Source organism: Fusarium keratoplasticum, chromosome 8 (assembly GCF_025433545.1).
Source record: "Fusarium keratoplasticum isolate Fu6.1 chromosome 8, whole genome shotgun sequence".
Classification (NCBI taxonomy): Eukaryota; Fungi; Ascomycota; class Sordariomycetes; order Hypocreales; family Nectriaceae; genus Fusarium; species Fusarium keratoplasticum.
The window spans coordinates 1,057,365-1,073,911 of NC_070536.1; the positions used below are offsets into that span (position 1 = coordinate 1,057,365).

Here is a 16,547-nt window from a genome sequence, read left to right on the forward strand (position 1 = left end):
TCGCCTGGGACAACCAATGCAGAAGCACATGGTGGAAATGAATCAAATCAATCGCCAGATGAAAACTGTGGCTACTCCCCCTGATCCATTGTCCCCGTTCTTTGTCAAAAAGCTAAACCCTGCCGATCTGAGTGGGCCAGCATCACCCGCCATCCCCAACCAAAAACCCTGAGAACCCGCCGACGCAGGGGCACAGAGCTGGCCCGGGGAGCTGCACTCGCTAAAGCAGAGCAAAGCTTTGTCTAGCCACGCACTATTCGGCAGCGGTGAGCAAAGAGGCAAAAAGGTCGGCTGGAGGGGACAAGGTTGAGGAATGAAAAGAACCCAGCCTCTCAATACTCCCTGCGTCTCGTTCTCCAGGTTGCGACTGCGACTCCCGTCTTTGTTTCCTGCATCCATCTTACACCACCTGCAGCAGCCTCCAGCAGCAAATTGAAACTCGGCAGCTCCAGGCAAGCAATCAGCTTCAGAGTTGCACCAATCATCCATCGACAAAGACGCTGGCCCCCCAACCGCAAACCCCCCCTGTCAAACAAAACAACCAAGTCGGCAAGCTGTTTGGCGCTGAACGTCACAAGACTGCGGCAAGCGGCAGAAGGGCCTCGCTTTCAAGGCCCTCTTTCTTACTTGCATTCATCGCATCATACTACGTACCTACAGTGCAGGACGGCGCCAAAGGTACAGGCAGATCACGTTCCTCCGGACCCAAAGTTTCGTTAGAGTTGCTGCGTGCAGCCAGGCAACCAAAAGGCAAACTCCTCAACCATATGCGCTGAAGGCCATCTCTTCGTCAACACCCACCCGCACACGGACGAGGCACAAGACCCGACCCCAAACAAAGCCAGTCACGAGGCGATAACCAAAACCATCGCCCTTTGTCTCGCCGCTCAAACAACGATCCTCTATTGCGCTCGATCTCGAACTCATCCCCGATTACCGTTCCGACTTTACGGCTCAGTTTACCCCAGACCCGCTCCAAGGCGTAGTCCTGACATGTGTCTCGGCTGCCGCTGAGCTTCTGTTTATTCTTTTACAGCTTCCATCTCGCTCCGATCCTTGCGCGCGCGTGCGCATGACGCCCGCTTTCCGCATTCCTACCTTTCAAGAGAAATGACCGTTCCTCCGCACTTCCACATGCCGGGCGCTTTTCACGGCGAGGGCGTCCATCCTGGGCTATTTCGCCCGCCCATGTCGCCCAGCTCGAGCACCAGCTTCGGATACGCTGCCCCTCGCATCAGCGCCGCTCATGACGTGCACGCATCTAAGCGCAAGCGGAATCGCCATGACATGTCACGGTCGCAAGATATCCGCATGGAAGGCGACCTTGACCATAATGGCTTCTTCAGTACACCTGTCGCGCAGACTCGAAGTGGCGATAGGCGCTATCAGCTCGCCGGCCAGCTCGACACCCCGAGCAGCGGTCCCTTCGAAAGCGGCATCCTCGGCGAAAGCATGTACTCGGACTCGGATTATAGAAGAGCTCTCGGATCGAAGAGAGCTCATGACGACATAGACCAGAATATTGGCGGCCCCACGCCGCTCTTCAACCTCCCTCCGCAGCCGATGCCATCGCAGAGCTGGGGAAGCTTCGCATTCTCTACCCTCGGCGGCGTTGTCGGGCGTGTGTGGGAGTTTTGCAAGGCTGGCGCGTTCCGAGGCTTCCAGGCCGGCGGCGGTAAGGCCTTTTCGGTGTCGACCGGTAGGGTACAGGAACTGCCAGAACTACCCTCGATCGACGAGAAGGCAGATGAGAACCAGCACTTACCAGGCCAATTTCCTCCCCAGGGAGACTACTTCAACCACCAACCTGAGTACTCCGAGGATCCCATCAACAGCGGAGCATCCACGCCAACCGGACCGGCCGCGAAACGGAGGCATACTGATCACCGGGATGAGCTTGGTAGGAATTGGGTTCTGGTGAGTGACGATAAGCCAGCTCAGCCGAAACCTACCCCTCCAGCGCGACGTGCTTCCCATCGCCCGACTCCTCGATCGCGAAACACGGGCCCATCGATGGCAACCGGTCGACGCATCAGCACGCCCGCCTCTCGATTCTCGTCAGCATCGACTCCGACCCAGCGACGACCGGCCAGTCGCCCTACCAGCCGCCTCTCTCACATCCCTTCACCTTCGTTGCCATCTCCGATTCCAGCATCAACCGCCTCCTTCGCTGGTACTCGATCTCCTTCCCCGAGCAAGATTCCCCAACCTACCCGACGTCGAAACACGATGGCACCATCCCCGAGTCCAAGCAACATGTCCCACCGCCGCTCCCACAGCAACGCCTCGACAGCTTCGGCACGTGCTTCAGTTGAAGCCAGCCCTCGCCTTGATGCTGAAGCCAAGCATCTCGCTGCCCGTCGTAAGATGGAGGAGCGGGACACAGATGTGCGCATCAACGCCTTCAACAAGCAGCTACAAGACATGATTCGACAGGGTCGAGAGGCCCTGGGCACGACGATTGAAGTGGAAGGCAATTGGGAGGATGAACTATAAGCGTTCAACCACCGACGACACGCTTACAGCATTTAGATCTTTGATGATGCCCGTTTGTTCTTTTTGTTTTTATGATGTTTCCACTGATACCCTCCCATTCTTTCTTTGGGCTGAAATTTTCTCGACGCTTAAGTATCATTGTCGGAAGTCTGGCTGGACTGCTGAATGGGATGGATCTTACGCGGGAGTTCTTTGGTATCTGGTCGGCGTTGAAGAGAATGGAGGGATTTGTTCCTGGTCTTCGTTGGCCACTTCTTACGTTCTGCTCTAGGGATTGACTGGTGTTTACTTTATGCCATTTTACGCCTTCTCTTCTTGTCACTTCTATTCACTCAAACGGTTGAATCGAAACTTATGATCGAAACACCACCTTTTATAACATTTACGATATGAACCGCCTGCCAGTACGAGCACGTTGCTGTGCACGACCCGAATGACCTACACGTCGAGGCCTTTTAATAAAAGTTACGCATTGCCTCGTCATAACTCGCTTCGTTTTCCTGATCGAAATCCTTCCTCCACGGTACTCCCGACCCTCAACCTCACTACGACGTGCTCCGGAGCTGGCGGATTGCTCAAGACATTGTCATGCGGGAGGAGGATTGCTTGGGCCTAAATGACTGCATCTGCCTATGCTCAATAACTCGATAGGACTTGCGAGACTCAAATTAATCTCGAAGAGAGCCTATAACCATCTCTCTGGATTCAAGTCTAAATCCAGCGGGGCCGTATCCAACATATTCGCAAGTTCCAACGCAGACGCCATCGGCCAATCCCATACGTTCCACTGAAGTTGCTCGAGATCAGGCGGCACTTGAAGATCTGAGAATATCTTTTTGCGAAGCAAGTCGAGTACTTCGGCACACTGAGCCACATGGTTCCCGACATCGTCCGTGTGTGCGTGGAGCTGTCGCAGCGTCTCGATGCACGATTGTATAAGGCTCTCGTCTTGGTCGACTGTCACGGGATACCCTTTCCACCCAGCGAAGAGTATCGTTAAGCCTGATTGCCAGAGCATGTGTATTCCGTTGGGGTAGAGAAGCGTCACAAGAAGACTTTCTGGCCAGTCGCTCGCAGGATACTCTGCACCTTGGCTGTCGGTTCCCATCATGGCTAGACCAGCCGACAATAGCCTAACGAGGGTGGCGGAAGCTTGACCACAGGCTTTGAGTGATGGGACAAACTGCGCATCGGCGACCGTGAAAGAGAGAGCTGGTCGATGGACATGGATTGTTGCGACGCAGTGCGCGACCCTCAGAAATATTGCCTCGAGCGACATATTGACGACTGGCGTGGCCAGTTCGGGGTCCATCTCAGGCTCGAGGACCACCCTCTCCCACATATTGAGTTCGGCTTGCAGATGGGCGATCTTTGACACTCCGCCACGGCGACGGGTAGTGGTGTAAAGATCTTCAAGCGTCCTGCCGATGATGCGGGCGAGCTTGAATAGGCTGATGGCGGTATCAACTTGTGACCTCTCCCCTGGCAAAGGAAACTCGACATGTGTTCGTGACAAAAGGTCATGGTCTACACTTGTGGGAAGATCTGTGTCGACATCTTGGTCGCGTATTAATCGAGGCATGCCATGATAGGCACTCGAGAACCTGGATTACGATTAGCAACAGGCACTCCAAGAGAGGTGATACTGACGCGTCTAGTGAGTATTGGCACCACCAAGCCCGTCTTCTCAGTTCCGTCTCAAGGGGATCAAACTTGAAGCGATGTGAATGGCGGTGGAGACCTAGAGTCTGAGCCAAGCGCGTTGCTACCCCTGATATGTGAGAGGCTGTGGAATAACGTCCGGATAGTTGGAGGTATATCTGCATGATGACGAGTCCCTGTAGGCTTTGAAGACTTGGTTGATCAATCACCCTGTCTAGCAAAGCCGTGGCCATGGTGTAGAAGCGCTCAGACTGGCATAAGAAGTGATGGTGCTGTTGAGTGCAGTCCCCCCTCTGGCTAATTGTTCCAAGGGCAAGCAGCCCAAGAATTTGATACAAGATGATAATGCTAGAACTGGTGGCTTCGTAGAAACCAAGTAGCCTTTGCATAGCATCTATCGTTGATGACTTGTGAACAATGGGATACAGCGGCGTCCACCTGTTAATGGTAGCCTCTATAATCTCCACCGTGTTTGGTGGTAGTTGTCGGACCAAGTCCGAGACTGCAGGTGTGAGAGGGTTCTGAACCGAAGAGCCCCAGGGACTGTGTAGATACAAGCCGTAAGCGCAGCTGGGGAATGCATCCTTGTGCATCTGAAGAAGTTGAAGCTGCTGCTCTGCCTGGCTGATGAAGTGGACGCCTGTCGTTGAGCCGCCAAACATGGAAGCTTGTCGATCATCTGCCACAAGGCGTCCCATATGGCCGATCACAGGCTCGTTTGCCGACTTTATCGTGACGGGTTGTGCTCTGGTCATTGTGCTACTGGGCCCTGGAGTGTTGGTTATCACAGGTAGGGACAGTGCTTGGCCTGTCTGCTGAAGCGTAATAGACTGTGACGGGACGACATTTTGAGATAGTTGAGTTGAGGCTTCTGTAGCATGTTGAGAATGGCCTGGGGGTGTCTGACGACGTTGCTCAATGCCCTCGGCTTCGTAAAAGCTGCGTCCAGTTAGAGAAATGAAATAGTGACATGGAGATATCTCGCCTTTTCCGTTTCCTATTCCTTTTCAGCTTGGCTGTAGTTACGCAGACAACACCTGCTTGAAGGCAGGGAGAGCACTAAAAAGTTAGTATAGGAGGCCTGAAGCAAAAGTTCTTCTCGCTTACATCATTGTCTTGACCATGGCATCTAATCTTTCTCCTGAGGAATCGTTAGTCGAGGCCATGCAAGTGAACTGCTGGGTGATTTGGAGAAGGTCCATACCGCCGACATCGGTCACTGCATGATTTATGTTAGCATGTGTAAACATTGATCTCTGAAGTGGTCTGAACCTACCATACTTGACCCGGAACTCTGCCAGAAGGCGAATCCGAAGGAACACTTTCAACGGTCGAGGCCATTAGAGAGGTTGTTAAGATTCAGTTTGTATATGGTGATCAGTTCGAGATTACGAAATGGTCATGCCAGGCACAATGCGGGGTCACACTAGCCGAAATTTGGAGAACCGCTCATAAGTGGAATTATTAGCAAGGTTTCTAGCAAGTTTAAAGCGCCATGGAATCTCTCCTCCACAGGGGTAGTTGTGTAAGTCCTACTTGCATGAGTGCAATGAAGCTAAATCAAAATCCTATTCTGACAGGTGTAAATCAAAATTCTGTTCTACACCCAAGAAACCATAACTAACTTGATCTCAGGAGAATAGGAGAAGCTTGACATGGCCACCTTAGACGTCTAGTAGGCGTAAAGGGCAACCGCCTCGTTCTCCGACCTCTGAATCTTCTTGTTGAGTCGCATCAACCAAACCCTCATAGCCCAAGCACACATGATGCTAGTCACTGCAAATCCAACCATGCTGGAGAAGCCCATTCTGTACGCAGGGTCATCCGACTTGGGCCAGAGGTAGGCGCAGTAGATGTATGCCAAGTTGGCCGTGACGTTGACGAGAGCATATGCAACAGATTTCTTCTCAGGGGTCTGAGAGAGAGTGTTGCTCACCCAACCGAGGATGACGGATCCAACAGAGTAAGCACCCGTGGCATACAGGAATGTTGCCGTGTAGCGTGTCGCTAGGTCGAGGGTGGCGCAAGACATCACAAAACCAACCACTGCCAGGGAGAGACCGGCTGTGATGTGCCAAGTTCGCTCGTTGAAATGACCCGAAGACCAGGCAAACGGAATACCGAGCAGTCCAGAGACAAAGTACGGAGGAGCGGTAAGAAGAAGAGCAGTGGTGGACTTGAAACCCATGGACCTGATGATAGTAGGGAAGAAGTTGTTGAAAGAGCAAGCACTAAGTTGGTCAGCTTTTGATTCTCGGGTCAAGATTTCAACACACGAACCTGATGTGAAGATTCTGCATCAGACAGAAGAGCCAAGTGCGAGGATCGCTGCAGGCTTGCTTCAGGCCTTCCCAGGTTGAGCCTCGAGTCTGCCCGCCCACGGTGTCTCGCTTGATTCTCTGGATGCAAAGCTCACGCTCCTCAGGGGTGAGCCAGCGGGTCTGCGAGGGATCGTCTGGGAGCAGGAAGAAGCCGAACAAGGCGACGATGGCGGTGACGCAGCCTTCGATGATGAAAAGCCTGTAGTGTTTGGTTATTACAGATATTCCGCTATTAGAGGAGGCAACACATACCATTGCCAGCCCGCAATCCCCTTGACCTTGTCGAGGGTGGAAAACGTAGCTGCGGCGATGAGACCCGAACATCCTGTGCTCACAACCTGTCCGGTATACAGCAGCGAGATGCGTGTGGCGAGTTCCTTTCGTGTGTAGTAAATCGACAGCAAGTATAGAGCACCGGGGTAGAAAGGCTAAAGGTACCGAATTAGTTATTGAGGCTTGAGTTGGGTGACTAGACTTACAGCTTCAACAAAGCCCAGGAAGAATCGACAAGCAATCAGACCGCTGTAATTCTTGACAAGTGCAGTACAAGCTGAGACGGTGGCCCAGCCGATCATGCAGACAGACAGATAAATGGAAGGGCGAGTTCTTGTCATGAACATGTTGGAGGGGACTGGGTGAGTTAGTCTTGCTACTCTGGCTGATGCTAAGGATTAACAAGCGTACCTTGCATCAGGAGATAGCCAACAAACAGGATCGAAATGGCAGTGTTGTATTGGACGCCTTTAAGGTTCAGGTCCTCTTCGAGGGTGTTCAATCGGGCTTGAGGCAGGGCATTTCGATCGAGGTAGTTGAGAAAGTACATGGCCCAGAGAATGGGCTTGTCTTGTTAGCAATTGAATATGAATTGTTCTTGAGAGGCATACCATGATCATCCTGTCAAGCTTTCGAACAAGGGCAATCTCGGCGGGATCTGTTTTGGCAGCAGCACCAGAGTAGTCACCATGAGGGTTGACTGGCTCGTCTTGCTCGAGCATCTTTTCGTCGTGAATCGCCTCAAGCTCGGAGGGCTTCATGTCCTTGGAAGAAGCGGACAGTCGAGCGGTAGTAGCCATGATGATTCCGAATTGTACAATAGAGGGATGATGGAAGAGGCAGGAGATGAATCTGGAGAAGTGCCTTGAAGTCTGGAGAAATGAGAAGACATGTTTGCATCTATATACTCCCAGACCACTCTCTGGTTCAGACCGTTCATCTTTTAGACTCAAACTATCAGCCCCGTGGAGAAATCCTAGCCCTCTGGGGAAAATGCGGAGAAGGACGGTGTAAAGTCGTTGGACACATGGATCGTCGTCGAGGGTTACGCCGTTATCCCGCTATCCCGCTATTCCGTCAGCTTATCCCGCTCCAACGCCGTAGCATCGACTCCACAGGTGGTCTTGATGGTCGGACGAGGCGACGGAATAGGGATTTAAAGTGGCGGGATTGAGGAATTGGGAGGTGTGATTGGTAATTTGGGTGTGGGCTGTTGCAGTGAGGAAATGCATAAAATGTCGACTCCCGTATGACCGGTGTTGGACCTTGGTTCTATACCTATTCCTGACCAAAAGCATTTGTGTAACCAATTATCATCATGGCTGCCGCTACTGTCTTTGACTCGACCCTCTTTGGAAACACATTCGGAACTGAAGAGATTCGAGAATGTTTTTCTGAGCGGTCATATGTTTCCAAGCTCATCGAAGCAGAATGCGCTCTCGCTCGGGCTGAGGAAGACGAGGGAGTTATTCCCCAAGGCACCGCTAGTGTCATTCAGAAGCACAGCGATGTCTCCAAGATAGACTGGCCGTTGCTGGCACAGAAGGCCGAGATTGTAGGATACCCCATCCTTGGTCTTGTGGAGCAGATGGCTTCATGGGTTCCTCACCAAGAGGGTAAGTGGGCTTCCTTGGCATGAGACTGGTAACTGACATTCTCTAAGCTGGATACATCCATTGGGGTGCTACTACACAAGACATCATGGACTTGGCCTCTCAACTGCAGATCAAGGAAGGTCTCGTAATTGTAGAGCGTCAACTCAACGAGACCATTAGCATCCTTGAATCCATGACATCAAAGTACCGCGACACATCCATGGCAGGTCGAACACATCTACAACATGCTTTGCCAATTACCTTTGGGTACAAATGTGGCGTCTGGCTTGCCGGACTACGACGTCACGCCGAACGCCTGCAGCAAATCAAGGAGCGCTGTCTGCTCGTGCAGTTTGGTGGTGCGGCCGGCACTCTGGCTTCTTTGGGCACATCAGACAGCGGGATCCGAGTGCGAAAGAGGCTGGCGGTCATCTTGGGTCTCCGAGACCCAGTGATCACTTGGCATGTTGCCAGAGATACCATCGCAGAGGTTGTCAACTTTTTGGCATTGGTTGGAGGGTCACTCGGAAAGATTGCCCTCGACTTGATCATGATGTCCTCAAACGAGCTGAACGAGGTAAGCTTTTACTTTGATGCGTCTTTGGAAGGCTGACTGACCGTGTCTTTGTTAGGTTGCCGAGCCATTCGTTCCTCATCGAGGAGCATCCTCAACAATGCCACAAAAGAGAAACCCAATCTCAAGCGAGATAATCCTAGCCCAGTCCAAGATCCTCAGAGCACAAGCAGGACTCGTGCTAGACGCCATGGTATCAGACTTTGAGCGAGCCTCAGGTCCTTGGCACCTGGAGTGGGCAGCGCTTCCAGTGGCCTTTATCTCGGCGGTTGGATCACTCCACCAGGCCAACTTTGCACTCTCCGGTCTGCAGGTTAACCAGGATGCCATGAAGGCTAACCTTGAGTCAACAAGGGGCCTCATTGTCGCTGAAGCAGTCATGATGAAGCTGGCTGTGTATGTGGGCCGGCAAGAGGCCCATGAGATTGTCTATGGGGCTTGTGTGTCAGCGCTGGACAGGAATACTTCGTTGCTCGAGGCACTAGAGAAGGTGTCGGAAGTCACACAGCATCTGTCTTCTGAGGAGCTGTCATCGTTGTGTGACCCGAGCCAGTATCTCGGTTGTTGCCAGCTGATGGTGGATGAGCTGTTGGCTTCGTCCTCTGAGAGTGTCAAGACGAATGGGAAGGCAAATGGCAAGACGAACGGTGCGACGAACGGTGTGACGAATGGGACAACGAATGGGACGACGAATGGTAATCATTGAAGGACTTTGGAAGTATGAGACATGTAAACAGATAGGGACACGGAATTGATTACTATTAAGAATAGAGTCTTAACCACTTCCTATGTAGTACAGTGATAACAAGATCAGTCTGAAAGAATTCGACTTGCAGCAGAATGAATTTATCCCTTCCAATAATAAGATATTGAGATGATTACCACGGCTTAGGGCGGCTATCCCATGATTGTCTGCCCAAATGCAAGCCCCTATCTTCAGGACAAGCCAAGTCTCGTAATCTATGCACTTCAATCTGTAAACTGCCAAGCCACCTGCCATTAACATTGGCCATTGGGCTAAACAACGCACCACACTGTCAAATGGTGGACATTGATGGCTGGAGTTTGTTTTGGATGATGACCAGGGAGATAGAAGTGGCCAACTCTTTGCATATATTGTTATCTGGGAGACGGTCCTTTTGGAGAAAGGCTTTCTTGAGGCGTCGAGAGCTCATCATGGAGTAGATCGCTAGGGTCAATAGCCTAGTCGAAATGCTGTGCTATATGTTGAGGCTGTCGATCCCTACTAGGGATATTCCATCCCCTATTTGTATCTTCATGTAGCTGACCTGCCTACCATGCATTTGATTCTGGCTGCCATCTTGTGTAGCCTGCAATTTGCTACTGCTTGGTGGGGACAAAGTCAGAAAGCCATTCCCATCGGGGTTGCTATTCACAGCTGCACTCAGAAAGATGTTGTTGCACTCACCTTTGACGATGGGCCATTCTATTACACAGATCTACTCTTGAACCTCCTTGCCGAAGCTGACATGCATGCTACCTTCTTTGTCAACGGAAAAACTGGGCAAACATTCAGGATTATCGCTCCACCATCATTCGAATGGTTGAAGAAGGGCATCAAGTTGCCTCGCACACGTATGTCCTTTGAAATCTCATGTTGATGCCCATGTTGACAAACAATTAGCTACGGCCATCCAAACCTAGCGAATCTCGACGAGGCCAATATCAAGCTAGAAATGACCAAGCTGGAGGACGAATTCATCAAAATCCTCGGCAAATTTCCCATCTACATGCGTCCGCCGTTCTTGAGCTACAACAGCCAGACCCTGAAGGTCCTGGGCGAACTTGGGTACCACGTCATTGATACCGATATAGATACTCTTGACTGGCAGCACAATGCGCCTCACGCGGTGGGACAATCTTTGGGACTGTTCTCGACCAGGCTGTGGAATGGAGGTTCCATTGTTCTGATGCATGATATTCACCGCAATACGGTTATGAATCTGGTGCCGCTGGTTATCAAGCAGCTCCTCCAAAGTGGGAAACGAGGTGAGTTTTCTTCTTATCATGGATACCTTGAATCTTACACCTTCTTAGCCGTTACGATTGGGGAATGTCTTGGGGATCCCGAGAAAAACTGGTACCGGGATTCACGTTCCGTGGTCAAGTATTTGGTCAAAGATCACTCAAAGACAACCAAGGACTGGCACGTGTATAATATTTGGGAAGCCAACAAGCTTACTTGGTCCGAGTAGATTTGTGTGGATGAACAAGGGGATCTTGATATCATCGCTAGCATTGGAAAAAGCGTAGTTGACGAAACTGAAGTCTACCATTTCATCCCCTATAAAAAGTCTCCAGATCAGTAATTTCTTGAGATGAAGAGCAGATGAGGTCTCCAATCGTTTGAATTTGTGGCGATTGGTCAAGTGCTTGACGCAATCCACCTCGCAATGCACGTCATATTACTCGACAACAAATGGCGAAGATGAAAAGCCGATAAGCGCGATGGCACAATAACCAAGAATATCAACTCATTCACTTTATCCCCCGCATCGAAATGATTGATAAGCCAACCTTGTATTGTATGGCTACACGACGAACCAATCCGAGCCGGAACTCGCTATCATGACCTCGCATGTGTGCGCAATCTTTCGTGGAATGATGAAAACGAGCTCACATAGCCGACGAGTGCGATATAAGTGACAGCTCAACTCTAACTCGCAAGATACAGTTGACAATCCTCAACTTTGCCTCTTCTCAAAATGGCTCACCTCGAATCTCGAAAGCACGTCTCCCCAGACTCTGGGTTCCCGATCACCATCCATCCTCACTTCAACGCCAAGATCAAAGATTGGACCCCTCCTGAGCCGCTGCGCGAGGAAATCACGCCTCCCCGTGACAGAGCGCACTTTGCAGATCCCGAAAAGAAGGCTCTGTTCTCCGTGGCCAAGAAGACGGACCTTACAGAATCTATTGGATCGGTTCTGGAGAATGTTCAGCTGTCGCAGTTGACGCCTCAGCAGTTAGACGAGCTCGCTCTTTTGGTCAATGAGCGAGGTGTTGTATTTTTCAGGGACCAGGACCTTGATACTGAGAAGCAGGTCAAGTTGTTTGAGCACTACGGTATTCTCGACCGTCATCCTGCACAGAAAGATGTCAAGCATGTTGTGATTCGAGGGAGCACACAGGATCACCGAGAGATCGCCAAGTACACGCCCTGGCCGTCGGGTGACTTTCACGCAGACACTTCCTTTGAGATCAATCCTCCTTCTTATTCTCTTCTCCGTATGGAGGAGCATCCTGAAGTTGGGGGCGATACTGCGTGGATTTCGGGTTATGGACTCTATGATACTTTGAGCGATGCCATGAAGAGATTCGTTGAGGGTCTTCACGCTGTTCACACTTCACGAGTATGTATGATTCATACTTGAAAGAAACATTACACTAACATCGTGGTAGTTGCAATATGACACTATTCTCGACCTTTGGGGAACAGGGCCGAATCGTCCTCCCATCGATACTCATCATCCAGCTGTGCGGACTCATCCAGTCACTGGACTAAAGGCTGTCAATGTGAACCCAGGCTTTGTAACCGGGTTTGCTGAGTTGAAAAAGGTGGAGTCGGGTAAGCAAACCAAAATCAACACAGGCTTTCAGACACTCATTTGCTACTAGACAAGCTTCTCGACTTCTTTGCCTACCATCTTCACTCTGCCGATGATCACTATGTTAGATGGAAGTGGACAGTGGGCGCTGTGGCTATGTGGGACAACCGGTATGATCCCGAGTAGACCGTTCTAGTTCTAGTACTCACAAGCTCCAGATGTGTTCTTCACCGTGTAATTCCTGGAACCTACGAGACGCCTCGTCGAGGAATCCGAACAACAGTCTTTGGAGAGAAGCGTGAGTCAATAAGGCACGATTATCTGCATCCAACTAACGTCTCTTGGCAGCCTACTATGACCCGAACAGTGAAGGACGTGCTGAGCGTGAGGCGAGACTTCGATCTGCCGCAAAGAAAGAAATCAATGGTGATGGAGGAGCAAGTTCGAAACCTACGCTTGAAACTCCCGCTTGATTAGTTTAGCAATCCATTTGGAATTTAGGCTTTATAGCAACGGTTTAACTCGTTCCCAGATTCATCGTCCTCGATACCGTACATGAATCAATCTTCCACTATTTGCGAGCCTTGATATACACCTTGAATCCCTTCGGCTTGACAAACCAGTAGTTCAGAGTCTCCAGCTCCGCCACGTTAAAGTTATTATTAGGGAACGAAAAGTCAAAGTCGCGAATAATTCGTGGTATTGACTTTGATATCTCCATAGTGGAAATATGTCTCCCGATGCACGTTCTTGCGCCCATGCCAAACTTGACAGACAGTCAGCCATGTTGTCTCAGGGGAGAGGTAGTTACTTACCGGCATCCAGTGACGGTTCATGGCATCTAGCTTTTGCTTGTCGCCTTCTAACCAGCGCTCAGGGCGGAATACGTCTGCGTCAGGACCAAAGATTGTCGAGTTGACGTGCTCTACCCAAGTGTTGACGCCCACAATCGTCTAGTCATATTAGTAAATGCACCATCGAGAGAAGACAAAACCTGCTTACCCCTTCTGGAAAGAACTGCCCAGCAATCGTTGCACCGCCTTTAGGAACCACACGTTCCAAAGGCTGCCCTGTTGCAGGATGCAGCCTCAAGCCCTCCTTCAGCACAGCTTGGAGATACTCCATGTCCTGAGTCTCCTTGAAACTAAAGTGCCTAGGGTCTGCTGCTCGCTGCTGGTGTTCCTCAATTTCTTGTCGGAGCTTCTGAGTTACTTCTGGGTTCTTCATGAGAAAGAATAGAATCGCGGAGAGACTGATACCTGTGGTGTCTGATCCAGCCGTCATGTTGGATGCACACCCACTGAGGACATACCAAGCGTCGTATGTAGCTGGATCCTTTCGGTGTCGAGCTACATACTTGGAGAGAAAGTCCATCCGTTGAATGTCCTCGTTCTCAATGTCTAGGTTCTTGGGCTTGGACTGATGCTCCTTCATGCATCGCTCCGTAAATTGGATGACATATTGTATCCCAGTGCCAGAATTTCCAGCAAACCAGTTACGGATGGCGAATAAAGCGGGATGAATCCAGGAGAAGATGCCGACCCTGCACGCGTAGGCCAGGAACCCTTCTAAGGAGGCCATGATCCCGGCTATATCGACGCCTTGATCGAGGAAGCCGAGTCTTGTCGAGTAGGTGATCATGCTGATGACGTCAAAGGCATAGCACTGGAACCAGTGACCCATATCGACCAACGGCTTGCTCTCTGTAGAGTTTGGATCCGCAGCCATCTCTCGGAGTCTCTGGTCGAACAGATCGGCACATTCGTCTACAAAGTCCTCGTACGAGATCAATGCCGACATGGCATGGGTGCTCTGGTAGAGTCTTCGCAACTGAGAGTGCTCCTTGATATTCTCATGGGCAAAGATAGACGGCTGATTAGGATCGGGTGTGGTGAATGCCCGATAGAAGGAGGACTTGGCAAACTTGTCAGCTTTGCCAACACCGTAAATGATCTGAGCTGCCTCGGGGTGGTCGAAGCTATATCGATTGGGTCCATAGCGAACGATGGGACCGTATTGACGATGAAGATTGATGTTGTCGCGTTCAAAGTGTCCTCGCGATACTCGATTAAGGTACCATAAATCGGTGAAGCGCGCTAGAGTAGGTCCGGGGAGATTCTTGAGGGGAGAGAAGAGGGCTTGATAGACATGAGACAGAACCTTGAGTGCGACCACCAGTGCCAGAGAGCACAGGGGTACAAGATAAATGAGGGCCGCCATATTGTCTATGAATTGGAAAATATGTCTTACACTGATCTGTTTAATTGGGATATGCGACCACTTTAAAAGAAGCCCTTCCCGTGTGGTCCCGTGTGGGGATCCGACACTCCATCTCACTCTGGTGTACTCCAATTCTGGGCACCAATTACATTAGATTATTGTCTAATGCGGGGAGCCGAGATCATCGTGTCAGCGGGTTTATATAAGATGGTGGATTTGTCTTTGGTATGTAATGATACCGTTGCTCTTGCGAGAAGTTGTGGTGGCTCCTAGTCGTGCGATATCTATGGTGTACTGGTCGCAACCAGTCACTGGCTGTCTAGATGCGAAGCCACATCAATACATCTGATGAACATTATAGAAGGATACTATTAAAATTGATAGATGGACCAAAGACCGGGCTGTGCATGAGTAGTTCCCTGAGCCGCCCCTCGCTATTGGGCGTAGATTGCTGGGGGAGGGTTTCTGCCATGTCTCAAAGCTGCTTCTGTCAGAGACGCACAGGGCCTACTGTACTGTACTTGACCTGCAGTTTGTGTGTTCAACCAATCGGAGAGCACAATTTCTCAACACCATTGGAGAATACTTGGCCTCTCCCAACTCACAAGATTAGCGGCAACACTCCCAATTACGACAACAGCGTCACCTCGCCAAGACACTATGACAGTCGACCAAGGCTCACAGAGGCCACAAAAACTATTCATACAAATGTCTGGAGCACCTGGTTCTGGCAAAAGCACGATGGCGAGACTACTTCGGCAGTCAATCGGTGGGGTTGTCATTGACCACGATGTCTTGAGATCCTCTCTCCTTGAAGACAGCGACGTTCCATTCGACCAAGTAGCCAAACGCGCCTACCATCTTCAATGGAGACTCGCAGAGGATTTCATGAAACAGGGACTCAGCGTCATCGTGGACAGTACCTGCAACTTCCAAGAAGTTCTCGACCGGGGTTCAGCCCTCGCCGAGCAGCAGGGCTTTACTTATTGGTACGTTGAGTGCAAAGTCGAGGACATCGACTTGCTGGACGAAAGATTGCGCACGCGGGACCCTATGAAGAGTCAGCGAACCGCCGTCGATTGTCCCCCGGTCGCCGCGAGCAGCGCTCGTGTAGGCGAGGATTCTCGGGCGGTCTTCAAGAAATGGATTGAGAGCCCGTGCCGCCCTGAGAGCAATTCCATCGTGTTGGATTCGACGGGCAGCCCAGAGGCGAATCGAGACCTTGTCCTGAAGCAGATTGTCGGTTGAGTGGGTGAGTGGTTAGTATCCAGGCTATGTTACCGGCTATCGAACGTCTAAAAGTTGATCAATCCGCTTTAGATTACCCAGCAGAGCAGCTCCGGAACTCACTAAAGTGCCGTGGGCATTTTCTAAAACAGCGATGCTATAGAGGCTTCCGAAGTAGGTAGTGGGCTTGGAGGAGCCAAGGTGGTGAACAGTGAGTGATAGCCCCGTGCTGTTGGCCTTGGAGCACCTTCATGCAGGTCCAAGATCCAGCGCAAAGGTCACTACAAGTAACTTAGAACATTTGACAATGAGAATAGATTAAATTTTCACATTCTGTCGTCACGAATGGTCGAGGACGCGTTGCCCTCTAGACAGGGGTCGACATGCAGGTGAGCCACGGCGATACTCACTCGGGAAGCTGGATCTGCTCCCCGCTGAGCTGTTCGAGAGATTTTTCCTTCTCTAGATAGACTTTCTCACGCAGCTTTTAAGCGCGTCAACCGGTGTGCCATGAGATCTGTCGACCCTTTGCCCGAGCATCATCGGCGTCAAAGCCGATGGGTATAGTTTCAGGACTCTCTTCAAGAATTTGACCACTCGCAGGTGTGAC

At 51.0% G+C, this 16,547-nt stretch overlaps 6 protein-coding genes and 1 pseudogene across 7 annotated transcripts, besides 1 other annotated feature; 4 read left to right on the plus strand and 3 right to left on the minus strand.

The window, feature by feature from the left end:
* Positions 1-1,110: 1,110 nt before the first annotated feature.
* On the plus strand, positions 1,111-2,496 carry NCS57_01016400 (uncharacterized protein; the record flags this gene model as incomplete). Its single annotated transcript, XM_053059917.1, has 1 exon — positions 1,111-2,496. The coding sequence occupies one exon, from the start codon at positions 1,111-1,113 to the stop codon at positions 2,494-2,496; it is 1,386 nt and encodes a 461-aa protein (XP_052910311.1).
* A 781-nt stretch (positions 2,497-3,277) lies between these two features.
* On the minus strand, positions 3,278-5,499 carry NCS57_01016500 (annotated as a pseudogene). Its single transcript has 5 exons — positions 5,435-5,499; positions 5,363-5,377; positions 5,280-5,299; positions 4,147-5,155; positions 3,278-4,100 (listed from the first exon to the last, which is right to left on the minus strand).
* Positions 3,278-5,499: a sequence feature.
* A 331-nt stretch (positions 5,500-5,830) lies between these two features.
* NCS57_01016600 (MFS domain-containing protein) lies at positions 5,831-7,552 on the minus strand (the record flags this gene model as incomplete). The annotated part of the gene is made up of 6 exons (XM_053059918.1): positions 5,831-6,389; positions 6,439-6,678; positions 6,732-6,907; positions 6,959-7,110; positions 7,164-7,317; positions 7,364-7,552. The coding sequence occupies 6 exons, from the start codon at positions 7,550-7,552 to the stop codon at positions 5,831-5,833; spliced, it is 1,470 nt and encodes a 489-aa protein (XP_052910312.1).
* A 518-nt stretch (positions 7,553-8,070) lies between these two features.
* NCS57_01016700 (ADSL-C domain-containing protein) lies at positions 8,071-9,627 on the plus strand (the record flags this gene model as incomplete). Its single annotated transcript, XM_053059919.1, has 3 exons — positions 8,071-8,368; positions 8,416-8,924; positions 8,980-9,627. The coding sequence occupies 3 exons, from the start codon at positions 8,071-8,073 to the stop codon at positions 9,625-9,627; spliced, it is 1,455 nt and encodes a 484-aa protein (XP_052910313.1).
* Positions 9,628-10,219: 592 nt separating this feature from the next.
* NCS57_01016800 (NodB-like proteiny domain-containing protein) lies at positions 10,220-11,137 on the plus strand (the record flags this gene model as incomplete). The annotated part of the gene is made up of 3 exons (XM_053059920.1): positions 10,220-10,517; positions 10,587-10,931; positions 10,980-11,137. 3 exons carry the CDS (start codon positions 10,220-10,222, stop codon positions 11,135-11,137), a joined length of 801 nt encoding a protein of 266 aa, XP_052910314.1.
* Positions 11,138-11,647: 510 nt separating this feature from the next.
* On the plus strand, positions 11,648-12,963 carry NCS57_01016900 (TauD domain-containing protein; the record flags this gene model as incomplete). The annotated part of the gene is made up of 5 exons (XM_053059921.1): positions 11,648-12,295; positions 12,345-12,510; positions 12,561-12,660; positions 12,709-12,788; positions 12,839-12,963. 5 exons carry the CDS (start codon positions 11,648-11,650, stop codon positions 12,961-12,963), a joined length of 1,119 nt encoding a protein of 372 aa, XP_052910315.1.
* A 98-nt stretch (positions 12,964-13,061) lies between these two features.
* NCS57_01017000 (uncharacterized protein) lies at positions 13,062-14,710 on the minus strand (the record flags this gene model as incomplete). The annotated part of the gene is made up of 3 exons (XM_053059922.1): positions 13,062-13,256; positions 13,306-13,443; positions 13,493-14,710. The coding sequence occupies 3 exons, from the start codon at positions 14,708-14,710 to the stop codon at positions 13,062-13,064; spliced, it is 1,551 nt and encodes a 516-aa protein (XP_052910316.1).
* Positions 14,711-16,547: the final 1,837 nt, after the last annotated feature.